Below are 26,658 nucleotides of genomic sequence, written 5' to 3'. Positions count from 1 at the left end.
CCCCAGAGCATGGGCCTTGACCCAGGCAGCCCAGAAAGGAAACAGATTTAGGGCAAGGCCAGGAATGAGGACAGTGGCAGGAGGAGGAGCTCCTGGGGACTACTGGGAGCCCCTCAAGCACCAGATACCCCTGACAGTGGTCACCCACATCCCCCTTCAGGCTGAAAAAGTCCTTGGATTTTCCTGGGGGGTGGGGGGTGCTATGAGAGACAGACTCACTTCTTGCCTAGCTGCCGGGCGACGTCACAGCGCTGGAAGCCCTCAAGGTGGTAGAGGCGGCGGGCCAGCCGGCGAGCAGCTTCACTGACCCCCTGGCACCCATTGGCCAGCGGGTCTGTGCTGCCAGGCTCCAGCCCCTCTGAGCTGCTCAGCTCTGAGTCCGAGTCTGAAAAGCCATCCTTTAAGCTGGGGTCACTGCACAGGGAAGGAGGGGATGGGAGAGAAGGGGATCAGAAGCCCAGGGGCAGAAGCCCTGGGCAGAGGCTGGAAGGTCTCCCCAGGCCTCAGAAAACCCACACAGGAGCCAGAACAGGGAAAGAAGCTCCACTGCATCAGGAGGAATCTAGTCATTTAGAAGAGCCCCTCAGTAAGATAACTAGAAGCCACACAACCCACAGCATACCTCCCTGGCCCCACCAAGGCTAGAAAGGCCTGGACGAGCAGCATGGAACCTCAGAACCAGGATGGGAAGTCTGGGTGCAGAGGAAGGACACAATGACCTCGGAGAGGCCTTGTTCTCTCCAGGTGCACTGGGTTGCCCTAACTTGCTTTGCCTCCTCTGGGTCTCAGTTTCCCCATCTGCTCAATGGTTCTCCCAGTTCCCAGCCTAGGCACTGCCTCACCTGGCTGAGTTCAGCAACTTGTCTGTGTCCTCCTCCTCCTCCTCCTCATCCCCACCTGGACCCTGGGGTCCATCTTCATGGAAGCCATTGGGCACAGTGGTTAGAGACAGGCGGCTCAGGACGTTCTCTGATCGGCTGCTGGAGATGGAGCGCCGCAGGGGGCTGCCCAGCTCCCCATCACCACCAGCTGCTCCCATGTCCCCCTCAGGCCCCATGTCCCCAATGCCTAAGCCAGCCCCGGGCTCAGGGCTATCACGGGCCCGCTGCTGGATGAGGGGTGTCAGGGGGGCCTCGAAGCTGACGCAGCTGTCACTCTCGTCCGTGAGGCTCAGCACATCCAGGGAGTCGAGGCTGCTGTACTGGGTGCCCCGCAGTAGCTCAGACTCCACAATCTTCTCAAACGTGGCACTGAAGCCATCCCGCACATCTGGCTCTCCGGGGCCACCCGGCCTGTGGGATGCAAGGACCAGTCACCATCCTCCTATGGTGTCCCCCGTTACAGGTGCTAGGACTGCGCCAATTAGTGTCTGGGAATTCCCTGGGGACAGGAGCAGGCATGGATTGCGTCCTGTTTATTCTTTCAGCCAATACTTACTGAGCACTAGGTGCCAGGTCCTGGGCTGGGTATGGGCGTGCAGCAGTGAAAAGGACAGGCATGGTCCCACCCAGTGTCCGCCCTGGGCCTGGCTTATAGTAGGCATCACTTGTCTGAATGAATGAGTGGGAGGCCTCTTCCTCCGTGGCGGCACAGGGGCTGCTGCCTCCAGGTTTCCAGAGCACATGGCATCCCCCTACCACAACTAGAGTAACTCTGGGTCAAAATTTTGCTCAAAGGTTCTCAGCTTGGCTGACTGCATTACAGCTCTCAAGCCTTGCCTTAATGTTACCTCCTCAGGGAGACTGAGGAAGGCAGGTCCACACCACCCCCCACACTGGCCCCTCTCTTTATTCTCCATCCTCAGGTTATCTCATCACTTCCTCCCAGCCCCCATCAGCATATCTGATGTATTGTTTGTTCCCCTTTTTACCATCTGTTCTCCAGTCCCACCCCCCACAAAGCCAAGGAACACCCGGCACATGGTACGTGCTTACTAACCCTGATGAATGGTGCACTGGGTGACCAAACAAATGTTACTCAGCCCCATGGCTTAACATGCTGCCTAAGCCATTGTAGGGCCCTGTCCCGTCCCTGGAAGAGGCCTTTTCACTGGCTATTCTCTGCCCACAGTGCTCTTCCCTCAAGCTGAAGCCCTCCGTCCTTGTCCCCTTCTCAATGAGATCTGCCCTGAGTACCCTATTTATAACTGAGAACTGCCCCCAAACACCTTACCCCTTTTTCCTACTTCATTGTTTTCCAAAGCTCTTACCCCCTTCCTACATACTATATAATTATTATTTTTATGATTTATTATCTATCTCCCTACTAGATCATACGCTCCATGATAGCAGGAATTTTTGTAGGTTCTATTCACTGACGTATCCCCAGCACCTAGAATAGAGCATCACACAGAGATAAACTGAGGCATCCTGGGAAAATTCTTATCTACTGGGAAGATGCACAAGTAAGTAGAGAAGACGGGGAAGGAAGAGGAAAGACTGAAAAAGAGTGAGGCCAAGAGAGATGAGACAAAAGAGAGACAAAGATAAAAGAGAGAGAAAAAGAAATAAGAGAGACAAATAGTCTGAGAAAAGAGGAACAAAGCATGACAAACAGAGTAAGAGAGACAAAAATAGACAGAAACACAGAGACAAGGAGAGGAAAAGACACAGACAAAGGAAGAAGCAGGCTGAGGTGGCCCATTTCAGATAAATTGAGGCCTACCATTTGCAAAGAAGCACACCCCTCACTGCCCTTGAGGATCGACTACACCCTGCTTCTCCCCCAGCACATGCTGCCTGGGAGACACCAAACTGTAGGTGGACTGGGAGGTGCCCCCTCCCCCTCAAATGCCTCCTTAGACCCCAGGTCTAAGATGTGGTCCTAGTGTGTTCCCTGGAGAAGCATACTGACCTGAGAGAGAACAAGCTGGAGTCACAGCCAGCTTTCCCCTGCCCCAGTTCCAACAGGCCCCAAGACCACAGTCTCATTAAGCCTTCTCTTGCTCGAGAAGGAAGTGGCGAGGAGGTTGGAAATCTAAGAGATGGCAGGAAGTCTGACAGTGCACTGGTATGGTTGCCTCTACTGAACTCCAGGAAGAAGGGACAAAGAAAAGAGTCACTGCCCTCATCACCAGAGCAGACACTCAAAATCTGCCCAGCGGAGACACTTTTGCCAAGCCTGTGCTAGGTCCCAGAGATATAGTATAGACTCTTGCCCTTGGGCACAGGGGGGGCCCTCATCTCATTGTCAGAGCCATGAATGGTCTCCCCCATCCCACTATCTCCCACCTTCTCACGCACCTGAGCAGACCTGAGAGGTGATTCTGACAGAGGCCCGAAGACTATTAGCCCAATCTCCAAACTTCCATCTGCCCCCAATTTCAGCTATCCCAAATAAATATGCCACCTAAACACAAGCCATATGCTCCAAGAAGCCCCAGACCCCTGCCTGCACGCCACAGCCAGCCAGGTGGCCATCCTAGGACCTGTCTGTTGGAAACACTCACGGCCATGGCATACTTGGTACACACAGGCACCCAACCCCACGTACTCACATTCCTATCCACAGAGCTAGCCACACTCAGCCCTGACACATGCAGACTCAGGTGCCCACAGATGCACAGGCCAGGCACACTAAACCCCCCATACACAAACACACGACCACATAGACCCATGCATATCTGCGTGTTCACACATTCCTTTGCACACACCAATGCAGAGGCCAGACCACTAGGCATGCCACCCATGCACACTGGCTCGTCCAGGCCAGGGCCCGCGGCTGTGCACACTAAGACTTCTATAGACTTTCTTTTCTCAGGACATTCCCCTGTCCCATCCCCACCCTCCTTGTCCAGCTAGTACCTCCAAGACACGTAGGTCTCTCTGCCTCCTGCTGAAGATAATAGAAATGGGGTGTAACTCCAGTTAGTAGGACTCAAGTGAGATTCTTGGTAGAACCTCTGGATGGGACTCAAGTGGGGGGTGGGGTAGCTGGCAGGGACTGAACCACAAGGCCTACTCTTCTGAAGTCAGTTGGGAGATCTTCAACTCCAGGAAGCAGAGGGCTGGACCAGATGACCTTCCACATCAAAGCATTTTGGAACTCTACCGCACAGTCTGGGATGGAAGGAGTGTGGCCCTCCAACCCCACATAGAAAGAGCCCACGATGGCTTGGGGGACTGTGAGTAGGGAGCACGAAAGGCCTGCTAGCCTTTAAAATTGAATGGTTCCAGCCTTCCAAAACACCCAGAAGCTGGGCAAAACAGGGACATGTAATTCCCATTTCATGGAGCAGAAAAACAAACACCGGAGAGGCTAAGTGACTAGGCCCAGGCCACATAGCACTGGAGTGGCCAAATGTAGTAAGTCCCCAACCCAAGACACCAACTTACCCCAGCTGAGGGTCCTCAGTGTCCAGACATAGATTCCTGGAAGCATCGTCCCCCTCTGCCAGCCCACCAGCCCTCCAGGGCCTGGACTCTGAAGAATCTTCCAGAATGTTTGAGTCTGGCCCCAGGACTAGGCCATTGGTGAGGGAAAGACCAAGGCTGAGGCCACGGAGGGCCATGTTCGGGCCCTGTGTGTGCTCCTCAGTGTCCACCAGAGCGCCTCTTATCTCATGCCCTGGGCTACTGTAGCTGCTGTTCAGGTCCTGACTCTGTGCCGTTCCATTCTGGACCCCTGGTTCTTCCTCACGCTCCAAGCTGGGGTCCCAGGCAGCACCACCTTCCCCAGGTAGTTGAGATGGAAGCTTGTCCTTGTCCATGGCAGCCACTACTCCCACCTTGTGCTGGCTGCTACTGGAACTCCACTAGACCTGGAGGCAAATGGAGAGATGAAAAAGTGAGTCAAACAGGGCAGGTGCTGAGGGGTCTAAAGCCCAGCAAAACCAGCGCCAAGTAGCCTGCCTGGGGACAAGAAGATGGCTGAGATGATCTTCTCAGGACCTCCTAGCTGGAGTATGGGTTCAGGCTGTGGCCTCCTCAGGCCAGCCCCACTCACCTCTCCCCTGCCCTTAGCCATCTTGTATGCCACAGTCCTGCCTTCCCTGTTACCTCTTAGAGGTCTCTGTTGTGCCCACCAGCACCCACCAAAACTCTCTGAGCAAGATCCAGGCTAGAGGAACGAAGTAAAGGTCCAGGATCTCTGGAAACCCCCTTCCTTTCTTGCTGGTGCGTGATGTAGATGGAACTCCAGGCTAACACCAGCCAGCCCCCTCGCTTCTTTCCACGTTCTTATCCTGACTCCAGGAGGCAGACAAGAGTGAATCTGTGGTGAATGGAGGAAACTGAACTGGGGCTGTCTTTCGAGGGAGAGTTAAGAGAGGAGGCAAGGAAGTCAACAGAAGTGCAGCTGTATCAGAACCAGACATCAACCCAGAGAAACCAACCTGAGGACCAGCATGAGGCGCTGTCCAGGGTGCTGGGCGGGTGAGGAGCCACCCAGGACCCTTGCCTAGAAAGAGCCTGCCTTGGTTGCTCAGTGCCCAAAACCCTGGCTGTGCGAAGAGATTGGAGGCAGAGGCCTGGGGTCCCCTCCACATCCAGCCCCCCAGAGCTCACCCAGCCCTGAGAAGGGACTCAAGAGGAGGCTGCTGTGGGGCATTCTGGGGAGAGTACCAGAAGGAGGCCTTGGCCCTGTTCTGCCTAACTCACTGTGTGATCTATGTGGGTCCAGGTAGGGGTCTCCTCACTGCCCCACCCAGGCCAGCCTCACTTCTATCTGCCCTGCTTTGGGTCTGTAACTCCTCTTAAAATGAGGAGACCCATTTCACCATTTCATCTCTAACTCTGTCCCCTTTCTTAAAACGGTTTTTTAATGTTTATTTATTTTTGAGAGAGAGAGAGAGAGAGAAATAGAGTGTGAGTAGGGGAGGGGTATAGAGAGACGGAGACACAGAATCCAAAACAGGCTCCAGACTCTGAGCTGTCACCACAGAGCACAATGCGGGGCTTGAACCCACAAACCGCAAGATCATGACCTGAGCTGAAGTTGGACATTTAACCTACTGAGCCACCCAGATGCCCCTTTCCCTGCCCCCTTTTTAAAATGATCAAAACCAGCCCAATTTCTCAGAGGATTCTGCTCAATCAAATGCAGATGAGAGGGCAGATGCAATGGGCTGTGTTCTGGCTCCCCCCCAACTACCCCTCTGCCTCTGGTCCCACCCAGTCTATTTCTGCATCACTCCACCCCACCCCACCCATGATCTTTGTTACCAGGGATACAGACCAGCCCCTCCAAACAACTTCCTTCCTTCTTTCTTTCTTTTCTTTCTTTCCTTCTTTTCTTTCTTGCTTTAATTTTTTTTAATGTTTATTTATGTGTGAAGAGAGGGGGGGAGGAGTAGCGAGACAGGGAGACAGGTTCTGAATCTGAAACAGGTTCCAGGTTCTGAGCTGTCAGCACAGAGCCCAATGTGGAGCTCAAACACATCAACTTCCTTCTTTCTTTCTTTTCTTTCTTTCCTTCTTTTCTTTCTTGCTTTAATTTTTTTTAATGTTTATTTATGTGTGAAGAGAGGGGGGGAGGAATAGCGAGACAGGGAGACAGGTTCTGAATCTGAAACAGGTNTGGGGCATTCTGGGGAGAGTACCAGAAGGAGGCCTTGGCCCTGTTCTGCCTAACTCACTGTGTGATCTATGTGGGTCCAGGTAGGGGTCTCCTCACTGCCCCACCCAGGCCAGCCTCACTTCTATCTGCCCTGCTTTGGGTCTGTAACTCCTCTTAAAATGAGGAGACCCATTTCACCATTTCATCTCTAACTCTGTCCCCTTTCTTAAAACGGTTTTTTAATGTTTATTTATTTTTGAGAGAGAGAGAGAGAGAGAGAAATAGAGTGTGAGTAGGGGAGGGGTATAGAGAGACGGAGACACAGAATCCAAAACAGGCTCCAGACTCTGAGCTGTCACCACAGAGCACAATGCGGGGCTTGAACCCACAAACCGCAAGATCATGACCTGAGCTGAAGTTGGACATTTAACCTACTGAGCCACCCAGATGCCCCTTTCCCTGCCCCCTTTTTAAAATGATCAAAACCAGCCCAATTTCTCAGAGGATTCTGCTCAATCAAATGCAGATGAGAGGGCAGATGCAATGGGCTGTGTTCTGGCTCCCCCCCAACTACCCCTCTGCCTCTGGTCCCACCCAGTCTATTTCTGCATCACTCCACCCCACCCCACCCATGATCTTTGTTACCAGGGATACAGACCAGCCCCTCCAAACAACTTCCTTCCTTCTTTCTTTCTTTTCTTTCTTTCCTTCTTTTCTTTCTTGCTTTCTTTAATTTTTTTTAGTGTTTATTTATGTGTGAAGAGAGGGGGGGAGGAGTAGCGAGACAGGGAGACAGGTTCTGAATCTGAAACAGGTTCCAGGTTCTGAGCTGTCAGCACAGAGCCCAATGTGGAGCTCAAACACATCAACTTCGAGATCATGAACTGAGCCAAAGTTGGACACTCAACTGACTGAGCCACCCAGGTACCACCTTCCCCAGGTAGTTGAGATGGAAGCTTGTCTTTATTTTCAGTAGGCTTCATGCCCAGCACTGAGCCCAATGAGGGGCTTGAACTCATGACCCTGAGATCAAGACCTGAGCTGCGATCAACAGTCTGATACTTAACCGACGGAGCCACCCAGGCACACTTTCCTCCCTTCTTCAGGCCTCAGCATCCCCCAACACCCCCAGGCTCCTCTGAGAAGGGGTCCTAACGGTTCAGGGGAGGCTGAAGGAGAGTTACTGGTCAGCCTACAGGGCTACACCAGAACAGGTTGCAAGTATAGCAACAAGGATTTAAGTGAGACCCAGACTGCCTATACTTGCCTGGTCCTGTCACAGGAGGGACTTGATAAAGTACAGATTATGAGCCCTCCCCCAAACCTCCTAAACCAGAATCTACAGGGACCAGATATAGGAATCTGTTATTGAAGGGGGTAGACAGGGGTCTGGGGCCTCAGCCCACCCACCCTGAGCATTCCTTCCTAGAACCTAGAATTTTGAAGATTGCATGAGTGTAAGATTTTACTTAAAAAAAAAATCTGAAGAGCCAGGCTCTAGACTATCTGGGCCCTGATCCTAGGATGCTGGGGACCCCAAGGGGCTCGGCACTAAGTGAGGGTTTCTTTCTGGTCTGCCCTAAATCCCTGCTGCTGCAGTTGCTATTTCAATCCATTCCCTCCGGTTGTGTACTCAGAGGGGGGAGGACAGGAGGTCATCTCCTCAACTGAGACTTCTGGGGGTGGGGGGAGCATTTCTAAAGGAAAGGGGAGGGAAAGTGGAGATTTTTGGCTTGCTGCTTGAGTTCTAGTCCTCTGGCCTGCTTTCTAGCCCAGGGGCCTGGATGTGCTTTGGATCTGGGGCACAGGGCTTCAACCCAATTCCACCAGGGTGCCTCAAGCTCCCACACCCACATGTGGAGGCTGAGCCCAGCTGAGCCCTGGGCTGAGCCCAGGACAGAGTGCCTCCCCTTTGGGGAGCTGAGCTCCCTGAGCTCCCAGGGAAGCCTGAGACTTGAAAGCATAAGCAGCTTCACCTGATGCTCATTTTACACCAGCCCCAAAGCCAAGGTTAAGAACAAATCAAGGACTCCTTGGGAGGCCCCTACCTCATCCCCCAACTTCCAGCAGCTGCCTTTGGCTGGCTCCAGCCCTACCTGCCCTGCCATGTTCCCCTGCAGCTGGGAGCCGGGTGGAGGTTCTGCCAAGACCGGGCACTGGGCCGTGTCCTTGGTTTCTGGGGGTGGGCAGACAAGGGGCAGCATTGAGCTCCACTCTGGGCGGGGGGCCCAGAGTCCCTGCCTGGGCTGAGGGCCAGTTGAGCCCAGAAATAGCCAAGCCAGGACCCCCCTCTCTCCTTCTGAGCCCAAGAGAGGGGTACAGAAAGGGGGGAGGGGCTTCAGGTCAGAGATAGCAAACAATGCCCCAAGCCTTCACTCTAAACCATCAATGTCCCCTGGGACACATTATCCTCTTTGGCCTTTGTGAACCCATCAGCAGAATGGGAGCATCACCCGTGCTCTCCTTCCCCAGGGCTGGTGGGAGAACTTGAGGTCATGAATGCTGAGAAAGCAGAAATCCAAGGAAGAATAAACTCTTTAAAAAGTCAAGGGAAAAGTTAGCTATGGTCCATTCTTTCCACCAATACCTTTGACAAATGGGGAGACTGAGGCACAGAACCAGGAAACAATCCACCCAAGATCACACAGTTGAGGAGCTGTGTCTAGACCTCAGAAGTAGCTTCCTTCTGTGCCTGGATGGGCTGGAGGTGCTGGACGAGCCCCCAGTTTCCCAAGCCCTCTGTCAGATCCTCCCACAAGATCAAGGGCTCAAATCTTTAACCAGGAGTCTCTACCCGAAGCAATGACCCTCCCATCTCTAGCCCTGCTGGCAAGAGCAAGAGAGTTAGCACAGCTGGGCCACAGGGCACCGATCCCAGGCAGAAGCCTGAAAATGACAAGCTGGCAGTGGTTAGATCCCCTGCATTCTCGCTCAGCATAAACCAGACCCTGCTCCAAGCAAGGGCTCCTGCTCCTCACTGCCCTTGAGATGACCTTGGGCTTGGCAGCATCTTTTTGAGCTCCAACCTAAGGTGGATCCATGATGTCAGTGGAACACTGGCTGGGCCAGGGTTAAATGCCAAACTAGTCACTTTCTGGGTCTCAGCTGCACCTAAGACAACCCTGTCCCCCTCCTCACTTCCCCATGGCAGCTGGAATGACCTCTAAAAACACAAACCACAGTATACCCCTCCTCACTCATAACCTCCGATAGTTCCCATTGCTCTCTGATTAGAATTCATCCTCCTCAGCATGGCCTAAAAAGGCCTGCCTAAGCTGGTTCACTGCCCTCTCCCCATCCCCCATGCCATCAGCCACATTGGCCTTCTTTCTGCTCCCTGAGCTCATTTCCACCTCAGGGCCCTTGCACCAGCTGTACCCTTGGCCTAGAATGCTCTTTCCCTAGATCTCTAAATGACTGCCTCTTCTGTCACTTAGGGCTCAACTCCAACGCTGCCTCCTCAGAGAGGCCTTCTCTTACCACCCTGCCCTCTCACACTCCTTCATGGAGCATTTTATCTGCTGAGCATCACTTAACATAACCGAAACTCCTTTTTCTATTTGTTTCCTTATTTCTTGCCCATCTCCCTCACTAGGATGTAAGTTCAGGAGGGTGGGAGCTGTGTCATATTCGCTGTCTCCCCCCAGAGCCTAGCACCATGCCTGGCAAACAGTGGGCACTGTTTTAAATGTTTGATGAATGAAGAACTGGAGATTATCATCATCACTGTTATAAAAGGAGAAGCTAAAAGAATTTGAGGAACATGCACAGGACCACAAACTAGAAAGTGGCAAGGCTAGCATTCTGCATGGAATGATATTGGACTATCACAGGAAAGACCTTGTGTGGTGACTTCCAGGCAGAGATCCAAGCCAGGGACCCAAGGAAAGGTCTGGAGAAGGGGGCTCAGCAAGAAGGCTTCCAGGGCCCAACATGCTCTATGAGACTGAGGGAGAATGCATAGGTCCTGATGCCTGTGTGTAAGTCTGTGAACAAGCATATGACTTCTGGGCACATACATACATGCGTGCGTGCATACACACACACACAGGAAGGGAGCTGGGCAGTCACACATGAGGCAATGCTCTCAGGTGATGAGATGGAGATGAGGACCCTACATGCCTAGGGGCTAGGTTCAGGGCAGCTAGAACTACATCAATGGATGGCTGGGTTTGAAATCTTTCCACTTTGGGAGAAACCAGGAGCAGAAAAGGGACAACCCAGATTGGGCAGGGGGATGGGAACACCCCCACTCATAGTGACCACAGCCACATCCAGCAGCTTCAGGTGGCTGGGTGAGTTTGGGAGGATATAGGCAAGTCCAGGCCTATTTGGTGGAAATGGGGACACAGTAGGCAGAGCTGAGGTGGGGAACCCATGGTGCTGAGCACTACCCAGGACAGGCCAACTCTAGGAGCCTGTGGAATGTCCAAGGATACTTAGAGCCCAGGCAGGGTAGATGAAGAAGGGAGAAGGATCAGACAAAATCATTCTGGAATGTCACTGTACAGGCAAATCTGAGAACCAGGCTTTGCCTCTAATGTGCTAGGGGAATTTGGACAAATGAAACCCTTCTCTGGCCTCATTTCCCCACATACGTGAGAGATTCCTAACCATTTCCAAGTCTTGGACTTCTTTGAATATTTGACAGAGCTGTGGATCCCACCCAAACAGACTCACATATGTGCACAACATTTGAGTATTTTTGAGAGGCTCCCACACTCCTAAAGCCCATCCATATGCCCTGGGCATGAACCCCAAATGGGATAGTCTTGAAAGACCTCCCACCTCTGACATTGGACACTCAGAGAGGTTCCCCGAAAAGCCTCCTTGCAAGGGAGGGAAAAAAAGGCTGGAAACGTTTCAATCTCAGAGCTATTCTCTGCCCCTTGGGAGCTCACTCTGAATACCCTCCTAATGTCCCACTGCCCTTCCCCAAACTCCTACTACACTGACTCCCTAGCCCATCCAGATTTTAGCACATGGGCTGGGACAGTCTCTCTCTCTCTCTCTCTCTCTCTCTCTCACACACACACACACACACACACACACACACACACACAGGAACAATTAAATAAGATGATTAATGAAAAGAGCTGGTGTATAATAAGTGCTCAGAACAGACTTTGGCCAATTGAGCTCCATGACATTCACAGGGCCTGTGCTAGACCAGGCCTGGGCACTCCAGGACTCCACATGACTCTACTGGGCCACTGACAGTAAGAGCAGCAGGAAGCTTATAGGAAGACCCCTACTTGGGGGGGTCCCTGGTCCCCCATGCTCACCATGCTCTCCCCAAGCCTCTGTCAGACAAGGGGCCTGGAGGTCAGAGCTCTAAGTACTGTCCCTAGTCACAGATTAGCCTGGTCATGGGCCTCTTCAATGACCCAACTGCTTGGGGCAGGGGATGTAATCAGGATAAAATAAAGGTGATGTCTACCCAGGATCCTTGGAAATTTCCCTGCCTCCATTCCCCAGAGTTACCCTAATCCCTCTAAACCTACATGGTCTTCCAACTTGGAGCATCTCATGCAGCAACAGGTGCCTCAGAGTAGGAGTCCAGGACAGTGGGTCGGTGTCCTCACTGTACAGTCAGAAAGATCTGCCTGCAGATCCCAGCTCTGCTACCCACAAGCTGTGTGACCTCAGGAAAGTTGCTCACCTCTCAGAGCCTCGGCACTTTTCTCTATAAAATGCAGGGTGCTAACAGCACCTGCCTCACAGGGCTGCAGTGAGGACTGAAGGAGATAGCAAGGGTGCGGTGCTCAGAGCCGAGCACAAGCAAGTGTTTCCCACAACCCTCTCTCAGGCCCGCAGGGGAAAGAGCTAGCTGCCCACACTGTAGACTGCAGGCACAGGAGAGCAGCACAGGACATTCAGTGGGCCCTGCAGATATCTGTCCTTGGCAGCCTGTCAGAGCAGCTTCTGAGGCAAGGGCCTCAGAGGCCCAGCTTGAGGGTGGAGGCAGGAGAAAGGCTCCAATCTTGGGGCCCAGGAGGTGGGCCAGAGAGAGCACCCTACCCTTTTCTGAAGCAGGTGAGGACCCTAAAGTCCTGGCCCTGCCTACACTCCTGCCCCAGGCCATCTCAAGGCTTTCTATCTCAAGGCACAAGGGCACTATTAGGTGCAGGGCAAGGGCCAGGGTGCTGGGCCTCCCTTAAAAGTTGCCCAAGCCCTTCAGGTGGTGCCAATCCAGGCCCAGCATCACCCTGCTTTCTTCCTCCCAGTTTGGCCCCTGGGGAACCAGCTTTGCCTTAGGTTGTGGGCATCCGGGAGGTCTCCCCTTTCTCATGATTGGACAGGCAAAGGTCCCCAAGGCTGGGTGCCCATTTGCATTTTATCTGCATGAGCCACACAGCCCACTGGGACTTTCAAGGGACCCTGAGCCCAGCTTTGCAAAGGTCACTCCTTGACATCTCCTGGCTTGCTTCTCTCCTCATCCCCTGGCCACTTGGCACCCTCCTTTGCTCAGCATTTGTACATATCTGCACGCTGGTTTGGAGAGCCCTCAACATGATGAAAGTCATGTCTGCTGTCAAATCCCAAGTCATGTTTATGGCTGGGGACTCTACCCCCAGCTGACTTCCCTACAGGGTGAGCCTTCAGTTATCTGGGACTGCAAGGGACTACACTGTTCTAGTTACATGGCTGGCCCCTGCTCTGTCTTCTTGGAGCTTCAGAGGGTACCTGGGACTCACTCTGCTTCTTGAGCTCCATTTGACTCAGGAGGCTGCAGAATGAGAGTTGAACTCCAAGATCAATGCACTGATCAAGTGCAAGTCCTCCCAGTCAATCCTGCCTCCACTAACATGGCTCACTGAGGGCAGATCTGAGGGGCTCAGTCACTGAGCACCTGCCCCTCAGTCTGGCTCAACAGCCAGGAAAGATGCATGAAGAAATTTCATCCTTCCTTTTCTGGACCCAAGTTTTCTTTAATTCATACTCCCTAGATCCTCACATTCTCTATCTGCCCCTTTCCTTCTCTGCCTCCTCCCCTGTTACCTTCTCCCCCACCCCTCCCCAAACTCTTGATGCTATAGCTCCACTGAACCTCAGCCTTGCTCAATCCCCCCCATCCCCTCCCCTTCCTCTGCTCAATCTTGTCTCTGCTTTAGGACTTCAGCACACGGTCTTAACAAAGATTGTGGTCTCCTTGAGGCTGGATGAAGGCTGCAAAAACAGCTGGCATGAAATGGGCTGTAGTGGACGATTCCACTATTGCCTCCCTGTCCCCATTTTTGAGAGAGTCCCTCCTATTCAGCCATTGCCCACTGACAGAAGAGCTGGTGGCTGGTAAAAGCCTCAGCCCTTGATGAGCAGTACATGAGGTAGGAGAGAAAAAGGAGTCCAGAATGACAACAGTGCTTGGGCCCCGAGCACCCGGAAGGATGGAGCTGCCATTCCGCAGATGGGGAAGACCAAGGGGAACAGGTTTGGGCCGGAAGATCAGGAGGTCAGCTGAGTTGAACAAGCTCTGGACAAGCTGAGTTGAAAGTGTCTGATAGACATGGCAGTTGAGATGCTGAGAAGGTTACTGGAGCTCAGGAAGGTACCCAAAATTGAGGGTATAAATGTGGGAGCCGGCAGCATAGGTAGGTGTATTTAAAGCCACAGGTCTGGACAAGATCAGCACAGGAGTGAATGGAGAGGAAGAAGGTGAGCCGTGCAAGCGATGAGCCCTGGGTGGGCAGGGGGAGAAGGAAACGAATTAGGATCAATGCACAAGGTGGGAAGAAAACAGGGGAATGGAAGTCCTGCAAGTCCAAGAAGAGGGAGACACTGAATGTGTCAAATGCTTCAGATGAGGACTGAGACTTGGCCACTGAGTGTGGCAACTTGGAGGTCAGTGGTGACCTTGAGAAGAGTGGTTAGTGGAAGGGGTTGAAAGCCCAACTGGACTGGAGTCAAGAGAGCATGGGAAGAACCAGGAGATGAGGAGTCTAGACAACCCTTCTGGGGAGTATTGCTATGAAGGGGAACAGACAGAGGCTGTGGTAGCTCAATGCACAAGACAGGAGAGCCACCTTGGAAGATGAAAGAAACAGGAAGGATCCACTGGTGGAATGATCCAGTACAGGGGGAACTTATCATGTAGGAGGGGACACTAGCCAAAGCAATGCCTTCAAGCATGGACAAGGGGACAGGATCTAGTGCACAAGTAGAGGGGTGGCCTTAACCAGAAGCAGGAACACTTCACGCCCCGCGACAGGAGGAAGGCAGAGCAGGGATGTGGGTGCTGGTAGACGGGTGACTGTAGCACTGGAGTCTGAGAAAGTCTTGATTGCTTCCATTTTCTCCAGGAAGTAGGAAGCAGTATCATCAGCTGAGAGGGAGAATTGAGGGTAGAGCATGAAAAGGTTAGCATGTAGGGGAAGTGGGGATGGACTCAGGACCCATGGTGGGACTGCTGGACAGCACTAAGGACACATCTGAAGTTCAAAGTTTTGAACTTCAAGTGAGGCCAGTCGGGGTACTGGTTTTTCTCAGCCCCATTCAGCTGCACAGGTACAGATATGGAGCATGCTGGGTGTTGGGATTTAACCAGGATTGGGGGTTTGCCAAGCAAGTGCGAAGAAGCAAAATGAGGTAAGGGAGTTGGGGGTCTGCAAAGGAGGGATTACTCTCAGTGTTATAGTGGCCCCTGCAAACTCCCTTCCCTGCTGGTGCCTGAAAGCCCACCACCCGTTCCCTGCTGTGTCATGAGTAGCCTCTCTTGCCCTCATTCCAAAATGAGCTTCGGAGAGGGTAGCCAGAGGTGGCCACTGGCCCCTGAGGAATGAGCTTCCCACACACTGTTCCTCTCACCTGGAGAGTAACTTGGACCTCACATACATACTCAAGACTGCATTCTCCATCACCCTTCCCAGGTCTTCACAAGACCGCTCTCCCCACCTCTAGTTCGATCCACCTGCCTCCTCCATGTCCCTTTATCCTTCTGGCCACCTCCCATCTGTCACACCCCGGCCCCACAGGGCCACCACCCCACCAACTCCATTGCCGCCACTCATGCCCTCTGCCTGACACATGACACTGTTCCCAACACACACATCTGCCCCGTTACTCCCCTCCCTAAAGCCTTTGGTGGCTCCTGGTGTCCTTGGAGAAAGGGCCAGCTCATCAGCCCACATTCTGGGCCCCACCCCCTTTCTTCCTGTCTTGCCCCCCTCCATCCCTGCTCCCCCGCTTGTGCCCCCACACGACTTTCTGCCCCAGTCGTGGCTCACCCCCACACCACCCCTGAGGTTGGGAGTTCCTCGAAGGCCTCATCAAGTCTGCTGAATCACCCTTCTCCAGTATGTGGTCTGAAGTACTGGTTCGGTCAGTTTTGCTGACCTGGTGTGTGGATGATCAGATGGATGAAGCTTCTGGAAGTGGAAAAAGAAAGGAATGGAGTAAAACAAAGGGACTCCTTGGCCAAGTGACCTAACTTAGATGACCGCCTATTACAGGACAAGCTGACGACATCTGCCTCCTGATGAGAAGCAATGAGAAGGAGGCAAACATCACCTATGGGATATTCTTGCCAAAAAAATGTTTAACGTGGATCTACTCATGGGCAAGCCACGAGACAAATTCAGAATGTGGGACGTTTTACAGGAAGACTGACCTGGGCTCTTTAAAATTGACAATGTTAAAAAAGACTTTTAAAAAATGTTTAAAAGAGACTCCTTTACAGATTAAAGGAGACTAAGGAGATGTAACTAAATGCAACGTGTGATCCTTGATCAAAACTTGTTTTTAAAACAGCTATAAAGGAGCTGCATACTGGTACAACTGGCGAAATTTGAATATGGATTACATAATAGGTTAAATTGTATCATTGTCAAACTTCTTGAGTATGGCAATATATAGTCATTATGTAGAAAAACGTCCTTGTCTCAGGAAATTCATGCTGAATTATCCACAGGTGAAGTGTTATGATGTCTGCAACTTACTTTGAAAATGTTCACAGAAGAGAGGAAAACAAATGTGGGTAAAACGTCAACAACTGGCAAATCCAGGTCTCTAGCTCTCTGGGTGAAGGGTGTATAGGTGGGTGTTCATTGTACTACCAGGTGTGACAAGGCAAAAAGGTAGGGGGGAAGGAAGGGAGGGAAGGGAGACACTCCCAAGAGGGGAGTCAAAGCACTGCCTGCCTGGGCAGGAGTGAGAGGGGCTGTCTGGCATGCCAGCGGGCCACAAGCTGGACGCTAGAGCCCATCGGGGCCAGGCAGGCACAGCCCTGAATGGCTCACCATGGATCAGACCCCAAGAAAGACTTACCTGTGAGCAAACCCCCTTAGAAGGACAAGAGCTCTGAGGAAACAGTCAGGTCCCAGGGAGACCAGTAAAGCAGCCCTGCCCTACCTCTGCCTGAGCTGTGGCGAGAAGCCAGGGCTGGTCCAGGCTCACCACTCCCCCCTCCCCACACACCCCTCAAAGGGCGACAGTCTGAGTGTATCCTCCTGTGTGAGGAGCCAGGCTAAATATGGAGCCCCAGACACAAGATGCGCTCAAAACAGATTTTCCTGGAAAAGACCATCTGGCAAAGGATGTCTAGAACATCTTCTGTCATGAGAGGCAGTGTCATTTTCCTGCAAGCAAATGTCCTGAATGGGAATGCCTCGATGCCACCTCTCTAGAAAACCCTAGCTTAGTGCCTCAGTTTCCCCCAAGGCCACTCCTTGCTGCAGGCACGCAGTCACACCTCCCTCCTGACTTGTATCTCAGGGAAGAAGAGAATGAGACTGGGGACATATGTCCCAGCAGCAGACAGTTATGCCCAGGCACAAATCCTGATTCTGCCATTTATTAAGTGTCTTTGAACAAGCAACTTTTCCCTGAGCTTCAGTATCCACCTCCACAAAGTGGGAATAATAGTACAACCCTCTAAAGGTGGTTGTGTGTATGAGAGTACTTAGCCCTTGGTAGTGCTCAATATACAGAAGCTTGGAAGCTCGGTGAGGTAATGTGCCCCTCAGAGCCCTCCCTCTCCGTCCTGTCAGTATATTTCCCCATAGGGGGCTCTCAAGTGAGCTGGTCTCTCCTCCAGAGATATGAGGTGAGTAGGGGAAAGCAGATGGCCCATTTTACTGATTCAGATATCCCAGGTCACAGAACTTGTACCTTCCCTGGGAAGTAGGGCTCACCACCTAAGGGGGTAGAAGAATGACTGTGTTTGCCCAGGGCTAGGGGTTGGGCGTGGAGGTAGTCACAATGCCCCTTACCCACTCTCCCTCAAGCTGCCTGAGAACCACCTCCCCACCCCCCTAATTAAGCAGCTCTTGTTTCCAGGGTCTGGAAGGAGCTGGGGAGCCTAGGAAAGTTCAAATGCCTCCCCCTAGACCCAGACTGCCCATCTGCCCTGGCCAAACCCTGAGCCCTCTCCCTGCTTCCCACACCCCCCTTCACCCACCCAACAAGCTCAGCCTGGCTTATCCTGAGCCTGCCAGAAATCTCAGACCCATTTCCATTGTGGCTGGTGCTCCTGTCCCTAATTCTCTCCCAGCACCCCCCCCCAAGATGGCCCCAAGACAAAGGGGTAGGCTGGGGCAGTGGCCCCCTGAGCCTGTATGGAGACAATGTCTCCAGTTCTGATTCAGCGAGTCCCCAGATCCTCCAGGGACAGCAAGAGTCAGAATACCTCCTCTTAGGAGGAAGCCAGCTGGGCAGGGTGGTCCCCACATCTGGATTCCCTGCCCCACCCCAGCCCCAGCAGCAGGCTCTAAGGACCCCTCCCTCCCTGCAGCTGCCACGGCCATTATGTGCCTTCTCAGCCTTGCCCGCTGCCTGCCACGCCCCCATGTAAGCCCCTGTTACAGCAGCAGAGTCCAGAGCTGAGAAGGCCTGGCGGCCAAGCCAGGCTGTCAAAGTTAGGAAACTGGAAACAGAAATAAATCCTCAAAGCTGCTCCGTGGTAAAGGTAGCTGCCAGCAGGCCCCGGCAACCACCCAACACCCTGGGTCCCCTGCCACCAAGCTGCCACTGGCACCCCATCAACGCACACGTGTATCTCAGATTATACAAGAGGTGGGGGGTGGGATCAGGAGGCAGAGCCCAGAGGGCAACTGGGCCGGCTGGCCCTGCAAGCTGGCCTGGGGTTCTGGAGCTGCGCCCCCACTGCCTGGCCCAGACCCGGCCATCCCCCCCGGCTTTCCTCTCACGGCCCCATCTCCATGACAACCGTATCCTTCGGATGCTCCAGCCGCCACAGAATTGATCTCAAAATGCAGCTTTGTTAGCAGACCCAGGCGGGCATGGAGGGCGGAGGGCGGCGCCCGCCACCCGGCTCGCGTTCCCCCCCAGCATCCCCCTCTGGCCCCCAACCCGACTTTGGGAGGGGCGGGGTCCCGGGGAACGAGGGCCCTGGGACCAAGTGGCCCCGCGGCCCCACTCACCGCTCAGGGTCCCAGTCGCTGGGTCCGGTCCCTCACGGTGGGGCCATGCGGAGGCCTCCGCTGGACTGACCGTCCCACTCCGCTGCCGCCTGTCGGGACTCCCTGTGCCCGCCTCGGTCCCTTCAGGTGTCGGAGCTGAGGCTGTGGAGAAGCTGAGCAGAGATGGGGGGACGGACGGCTGGAGGGAGGGAAGGAAGGAGAGAAGGAGGGAGGGAGGGNCCCCCCGCCCCCGCCCCCGCCCAGCTGGGCCCCAGCAGTCCTCCAACGCCGGGTCAGACCCAACCACCGCCTCCGCGCCAAGACCCTCTCAGCCTCAGCGCCAGACCCGGAGTCCCCAGGATGGGCTCAGCCCTCCTCCAGGTAAAGGAGGGAACAGGTTCTTGCCCTGCTCCGGAGGTCTGTTCCTCTGCTAACTCTTTGCCCTCCGCTCCCCACACAAGCCCAGGGAGACTCTACCTGGACAAGGAACAAGATGGACCATCTCAGAGATGGGTAAACTGAGCCTGTCCTATCTACTTACCTACCTATTGAGACAGACAGAGGGACAGACAAAACTGGGGTATGGGTAGAGTAGAGGTGCTTAGGACAGAAGATGAGACAAAGGGGAGAGACCCTGAGGGAAGGAGAGAGGAAAAGTGGGTCCAATCAAGAATTCAGACTCCCAGCATCAGGTCAGGAGGAAGCTGCCTAGGTGAAGAGATATAGATGCTCTGGGCTTTGAAAACCATCTACCAAGGGACCTGATCCGCAGTCCCCCCACCCCCACTCCCCATGCTGGTCAACAGCTTAAAGACCTCCTCCCAGGACCCTAGCTCTAAAGAAGGGTGACAGTAATGCACCTGGGCTAGACACCAAGAAGAACTTCCTAGCGGTGAGGCTTCTGCGGGGCAAGATTCCACCTTTGAGATGGGTAATAAAGGGCCCCCGCCCATAGGAATCTAGAGACACCAGAAACTGGGGGGAGGAGGGATGAGCAGGCCCAGTCCCACTAAAAAGAGAGATCAGGTTAGAGTCAGCCCTACCACAAGAGGCCACTTTCCACAACTTTCTTTCCACCCCAGCCCCCAGGGGCTGTTCACTACACTCAGCTCCTCCCCATCTCCAGACCTTTGCAGGTGTTCCAAACTCTGCCTGATCAGGCGTTGAGCATGCTGTGCTCAATGAACTCCTACTCAGTCCTCAGATCCCTTCTTAAATGCCCCTTCCTCCAAGAAGCTTTCTCTGATTTTGTTTCCACCTATCCACACACACACAGTTAGGGGCTCTCTTCTTAGGGAGCAGAGGGTGAGAGACAGGAGAAGATTTGCTGAGGGGTACCTATGAGGGGTATCTAAGCTGTGCAGAGTGGCCATAATTGGAGATGCAGAGGCTAAGTTGTGATGAGTCTCCTCCACCTTCAAGCTGGGCCACGGATGGAGCTGGGGTTTCGTCAACCATGGAACACTTCCGTTATTAACCGTACAGCTACCATGTGCCAAAGTCCACATTAAATGTTTTCCATGCGTAATATTTAACCTCAGAACAATCCTACAAACCATTTTACAGATCAGAAAACTGAGGCTCCCAAAGCACTAGCCACTTGCTTAAGATCCCAGGAGGTCAGAGCCTATGGACACAGCTTGGCAACTGAGAAGGCACTCAGGCCACACCCCTTCACCGCCCATCAAACCCTAGGAGATTCCCATAGAGCCTAGAAACAAAGAGGCCACTCTACTCCAAGTGCCCAGGACCTTCTTGAAGGGCATAGAGGGAATATGCCCTCTCATCTCCTGCCCTCTGCTACCTGATGGGCAGCAACCAACAGGAGCTGGGGGTGAAAGAGAGGTGACAGGGCTTTGCTTCCATATTTCCCATGTTCAGGACCCATGACCTCAAGTCACACCTCGACAACGTTTCTGAGCTTCCACTTCCTCAACCACCCAAAAAGGATGGTAATAGCCCCCCTCTTGTGTGGCAGGGTTAGGGATAAAAGGAGCCGATATGCTCAGTGCCCACCCACCCAAGACCTGGTGCACAGATGCACCCACCAGGCTGTGGCTACTCCAGCTGTACTGAGTGACTCACTCAAGGAATGGATTAGTTACTCTCTGTCCACCTAGATGGACGTGATCCCTCTGAAGGCAAGGTCTTCCTTCTTCACAATGTATGCTGAGTATCTAACACACCTGATAAACATATGTGGAAGGCAAGGATGGAGGGAGGTAGGGAGGGAGATATTGCTGCCTCTACACTTCATCAGGCACACAACACCTAGTCCCTGGCCTGGGTCTGTTCCCTGTCATCGGCAGCTGCGGGAGCCTGTGGCACTGGGCCTGAATAAGCCGGGGCCAGAGACCTGGGTTCTAATGTGACCCCTGCTGTTACCGGGCTGTGTGACCATGGGAGCGATATCCCCTCCCGGAGTCTCACTTGCCCATGAGAAGTGGAATGAGCTCAAAGGGCTGTCACAAGGCCACAGATGGCCTCTGTGTGAGAGAGTGCTGTGGGTGCAGTGGACACAGGAGAGGGGGTTATTGTTATTATTTTGTGTAGCTGTTTTTGCCTCTTAAAAGAGAACAGGGTCAGCATCTCCCCACCCAACAGCCAAATTGCAATGTATTCCTCAGCATCCCTCCAGGGAAAAAGGAATCAACAGCTTCTCCCCCTTCCTCCAAGTGACTTCTCCTTGTTCCTCCCCACCTCCCCCCACCCTCCTGAAGAGGAGTCTCAGGAAGGCAGGTGCTGGAGGCTCACAGGAGGAAGGGGCCCACTTCCCAATCCACTTAGCCCACCACAGCCTCTGCCACGGTGAGGCCTCTACCTGACCTCCTGCCTCCCTAGACCCAGGCAGGGCCTCCTCTTCCTCAGCCTGAACAGAGTGGGGAATCAAGGGAGGAGAAGAGGCCAGAACCTGAGACCTACCACCAGGAGGAAGGGATATGGATCCAGAGGAGGCTTGGCCTAGAGAAAACACCCATCTTCCAGCTAGTGGACTGAGGCCAGAGGGGGAGAGGCTGGGTAGAGATTCCCCAGGCCAACACTGGAGTACTCAGTGAACCCCTACTGTGCACCCAGTCAAGCTGCCCTTGCCCCTGTGCCTCCAAGACAAAGGCCCCAGTGCACCTGTCAGGGCCTCTCCTGACACCTCCCACCTTAAAGGGCGTGTTCTAGGACTCATCCACCCTTACACGCCCCACTCGTTTCTAATAACCTCACTTTGCTTATGCTGATGCAGGATGTAAGATGCCTTCTCTACACTCACTCTCTCTTGGCTAATTCCTCTCAACTCTCCAGCCCCTCCACTACTGTGCCATTTCTTTTTCCCCATTACAGCAAAGTTCCTTGAAGAAGTTGTCCACACTCTCCAATTTCTCTCCCCTTCTCTCTTGAACTCACTCCAATCCGACTCTCATCCCCTCATCCACTGTCATGCCACTGACACTGCTCATCAAGGTCACCGACACAGCTGCTGAGTACAGATGTACAGGATGGGCACTGCACAAAGGCACAAGGCGTGGAGACAGGAGAAGATTTGCTGAGGGGTACCTATGAGGGGTATCTGAAATCCAGCTTGCTGTCCTCTCACCATGCTATGCCTGGTACAAGACTACATCAGGCTGGGGAAGGACACATTTTCCTTTATACCAAGGTGTCTCCCTTCTGCGTACCTGCTCATCAGGGCCCCCCAGAGGGGCCTCTTTCTCATATTTGTACAAAGGGTCTAGATAGACTGACTGGGACCTGATCCGTAGTGACTGCTATGATGTCAAATCCAAAAGTCAATTCTCACACCTCATCTTAACTTATTGGCAAGAGTTGACACACGTGATCACCCTCCTCCTTGAAAGAGTTCCTCCTTGAACTGAACTGAGGAACAAGGGGGAGAAGAAGGGGGGAAATGGTGGGGGAAAGGGAGAGAGGCAAACCATGAGAGACTCTTGAATGCTGAGAAACAAACTGAGGACTGATGGATGTGGGGGGGANAAAGAAAGAAAGAAAAAAGAAAAAAAAAGAAAGAGTTCCTCCTACTGACTTCCAGGACTCATACTGCCCTCCCATATCCCTGGCTGTACATTCTCGCCCTTCTTTGTTCCTCCTCCCCTCCCTAACTCCCAAATACCTCAGTCATCTGTCTTCTTTTCCACCTCCCTCCTCCGTGGTGAACCCCCTGGCTTCAAAGAGCATCTAAACTCTAAACTTCAAAGAGCCTGTGTGATTCTCCAGCCCAAACCTCTTCCGGCTCAGGTCAGACCCTCATCCCCAACAGCTGACCTGAGGGCTCCACTACGATGTGCAAAGAGCAGCTCTAAGTGATCACAACTGAAAGTGACCTGTCTTCGCCTCTCTAGACACCACTGTCTTCCTTCTATGAGCTCAGGCCCAAACCCGAGCGTCATCCTTGGCTCTCTCTCTCACACTCCACAGGCCATACCTCAAAGAACCCCGTGGGATCTACTTTCAAACGATGTCTCAAATTGGCCACTGCTCACCAGCTCCACTGCCACCACCTGGCTGCACTCACCATCCCCTCTCACCTGGATTATTACTGTAGCCTCCTAACTGGTCTCCCTGCTTGCACCCAACCCCACCACTGACATTCCCAACACCGCAGCCAAAGGGATCCTGTTAAATGTAAGCAGATCATGTGACTCCTCTGCTCAAAATCTTCAAATGGCTCTCACGTCAATATGAGTTAAAGCAAAGTTACACAATGGCTACAAAGTCCTACATGATCTGGGCCCTCCCACCTCTCTGACCTTACTCCTCTCCAGCTACAGTGTCCTCCCCGTTGATCCTCTAACACACCAGGCACAGTCCCACCTCAGGGCCTTTGCACTTGCCATTCCCTCTGCTTAAAACACCCCACACTCCCTTTAGCTGTCTGCCTAAAATACAACCAGTCTTCCCTTTGCCTGCCTCTGTTTCCTCCATAACATGTATTTACATACTACATGCCCACTTCCTTATTCTGGTTATGGTTCATCTTCCTACCACCACTATCATCACTAGACCACAAGCAGGAGGGGAGGAAATTTGTTCTTTCACTTCTATATGCCCAGGGCCTAGAACATGGTCTGACACATAGCAGGCACTCAGTAAAGCACTGAATGAACACACCAACAGATAAAGAAGGAAGGTAACTGCAGATACTAAAAAGTACTCCGGGGGCGGGGGGGATGGGGGTGTGAAAGCACCTAGCTAGAAGAGTGGGAGCTCCTTCAACCAGATGGCCAGAGGAGGCCTCTGTGAAGAGGTGCCCCAGACTGAGCAAACACCCCTCCAAGCTCACACAGCACCATCATCTTCCCCTATCACAGCATGCATTGTGCTGTGCAATTACTGTCTCCACTGGATGGTCCATGAAAGAAAGGACCCTCTTTTTTCCAGGTCCCCACTTCTTCCAGAGTCCAGGACCAACATACCGCAGGCACCCAAACGGTGACAGAGCCAAAGAATGGATGAATGAGAGGTCACGGACAAACCCATGCATGGGCCATGGGACCCTTACAGAGCCCGAGGTAGGGAAGCTGTGTGGTGAGGAGCTCGGCAGGAAGCCACAGAAGCATAGGACGGAATCCTTGGGACCTCAGGATCTTACCTGTACCATCCCCAGCATTACCATGACTCCTAGGTTAGCTGCAAGGAGCTGTGGGGAGGAAATGCCATTCTCACTGGACAGCCCCTGCCCATGAGACTGATGATTCATCCCTGTGTTCAACCAACATTTACTGAGCACCTACTGCATGCCTGTGAGCCAGGCCCTGGGAGGAGGAGGAGCAGGCCCAAGATGAAGTCCAGCCCTCCACAGCTCACAGCCTATCAGATGACTTCTCAGGGGAAACACCCCTGTAAGTAGAGCTTCCTGGAGCGGGCTTCACTCCAAAATGCTTTGCTCCAGTTATCACACAATGGAATCAAGTTTTGGGTATGAGTTTTACTAGGCTCCTACCTACTATCTCCCTGGACTGTAAACTCCAAAAAAGACAGGAACTGTGTCTTGTTATGGCCGGATTCTGAACGTCTGGCAAGGGCCTGGAGCATTGTCAGAGCTCAATAAATACTTGTTGAATAAATGGAGGGATGAAGAAATGAGCGGTAGGAAATAAGCAGGACCTGAGGATGGCAAAGATCGGGACTTAGAGCCATGAGAAGGACAAGTGGGGAAAGGACACAGCCTGAGCAAGCGGGAGGTGGGGGAAGGTGTCCTGGAGGAGAGCAAGGTCATGGGCAGGGGGGAAAGGACAAGGGAGTTGCTCAGCTCTGAGAGTTGCCTGTCCTACCCCACCCCCAAGCAAAAAGTGCCCTCCCAGCACTGGTCCTGGACTAGTGGACAAAACCCCGTAGGAAGTGCCAGGGACTTGCAGTGCCTAGAGCCAGCCGGCTGCGGGCCCAGGGCACAGGCAAAGCCTGGCCCAGAACTTTGTCTGAAGGCCTTTGTGGGCCTCCAGGAGCCTGTCCAGGAGGATGCCAGGAACCGGCCAGATTGCTAAGGGGTGGGCACTACCCTGCTTCTGGAGGCCCAGCTGACCCTCCGGGCCTAGGTCATGAAGGTTAGAGAGAGGATCCCCTCTGCTCCCCAAATCCTTTTCCTTGGAGAGATAACACCAGGAAGCTGGAGCACCAAAGATAAGAGTTGCCGCCAGATCCCATCCCGGTTACTGAGGGCCAAGGAAGATGCGGCTTTGCTAGAGGATGCACTAAATTCGTGTTGAAGCTGACCCTCCCCTCATCCCACGCGTTCCTCTCCCCGCTCCCACTCGCCGCCTTCATGAAGCCCAGCAGAAGAGAGGAGGGCAAGCTAAGAAACTCAGAATACGCGGACTCCTGCCCTGGGAGAGGCCTCCGGCGGCAAGTTCCCGCGAGGGCGAGCTGCGGGCTGGGAGGGTAGCCTTGCGAAGCCCAGCAGGCTGTCTGCTTCCCTCTGCTGGCAAGATCGAGAATTACCAGAGCGTCCCCGCGTCACCAGGTCAGGCACCTTCCTGGGTCAGCCGTGGCGGGCAGCCCCGCTCTCCATCTCCCATCCAGAAAGGAAGAAAATAGAGGTCATATGGGTCATTCCCCTGCCTCAACACCAGCCGTGCCCCGGGGGCCAGCCGCGGGCCCTCTCTAACGAGCCTACGTGCTGGGATGCTCGCTCCTTCTGGCAGTCCTTTACCTGATCCAACCTGAGTTTTTCCTCAACTTGACCCAGGCAGTCTCCGAAGCCCATGCTCTTCCAAAATATGGATGGAACACTGAGGTTCCACTGACTATCCCATGATGACCCAGGCCCGCTCTTCTTGGAACTGAGGGGAATGCAACTATCTCCCCACCACAGCCGGGAAAGCAGGAGTCTAACTAGCGGAGATCTGATAGGCAGCCCTGCCCAACCCCTTCCGGAGCCCTTCTTAAAGTAGTCTATCGAAGAATGAGCTCTTTTGGGGTTAGAGCGTCACCTGCTGGTGTCTGTAAGAACTGCACCTGCACCACCAGCCACAATCACTAGCCAGGAAAGACCTCGGATAATAATCACAGCAGCTGATTTTTATTAAGAGTGTTCTGTGAGCCCGGTTCATCCTAAGTTCTTGGCATTATCTCATTTCACACACTATCTCATTTCATCCACACAGAAACCTTATGAGGTGGACAGCGTTCATTCCATTTTACCTATGAGAACTCTGAAGCTAGGAAAGTTAAGCGCCCTACCCTGGAACACACCTCTAATAAGTGGCAAAATCCCAGTATGTATTTTAATCGGGCTCTTTCACATGTACTGAGGGCGGGGGAGGGGGGAGGGGGGACTGGCAGGGCAGGAAATAGATTCTTA

General features: G+C 53.3%; 1 protein-coding gene across 1 annotated transcript in view; it reads right to left on the bottom strand.

The window, feature by feature from the left end:
- The window catches only part of PSD2 (pleckstrin and Sec7 domain containing 2), a 57,028-nt gene extending 30,937 nt beyond the window's left edge, over positions 1-26,091 (bottom strand). The window contains exons 1-5 of the mRNA XM_077768755.1: positions 26,008-26,091; positions 18,873-19,024; positions 4,335-4,759; positions 843-1,292; positions 220-414 (exon numbers count right to left, since the gene is read on the bottom strand). Coding sequence (XP_077624881.1) covers positions 220-414; positions 843-1,292; positions 4,335-4,708 — 1,019 coding nt within the window. The 5' untranslated portion in view covers positions 4,709-4,759; positions 18,873-19,024; positions 26,008-26,091. The remainder of the gene's footprint in view (positions 1-219; positions 415-842; positions 1,293-4,334; positions 4,760-18,872; positions 19,025-26,007) is intronic.
- Positions 26,092-26,658: the final 567 nt, after the last annotated feature.

Source organism: Crocuta crocuta, unplaced genomic scaffold, assembly GCF_008692635.1.
Source record: "Crocuta crocuta isolate KB4526 unplaced genomic scaffold, BGI_CrCroc_1.0 scaffold64, whole genome shotgun sequence".
In the NCBI taxonomy this organism is placed as follows: domain Eukaryota; kingdom Metazoa; phylum Chordata; class Mammalia; order Carnivora; family Hyaenidae; genus Crocuta; species Crocuta crocuta.
The sequence above is the reverse complement of the archived record's forward strand: the minus strand, read 5'-3'. Positions and strand labels throughout refer to the sequence as shown.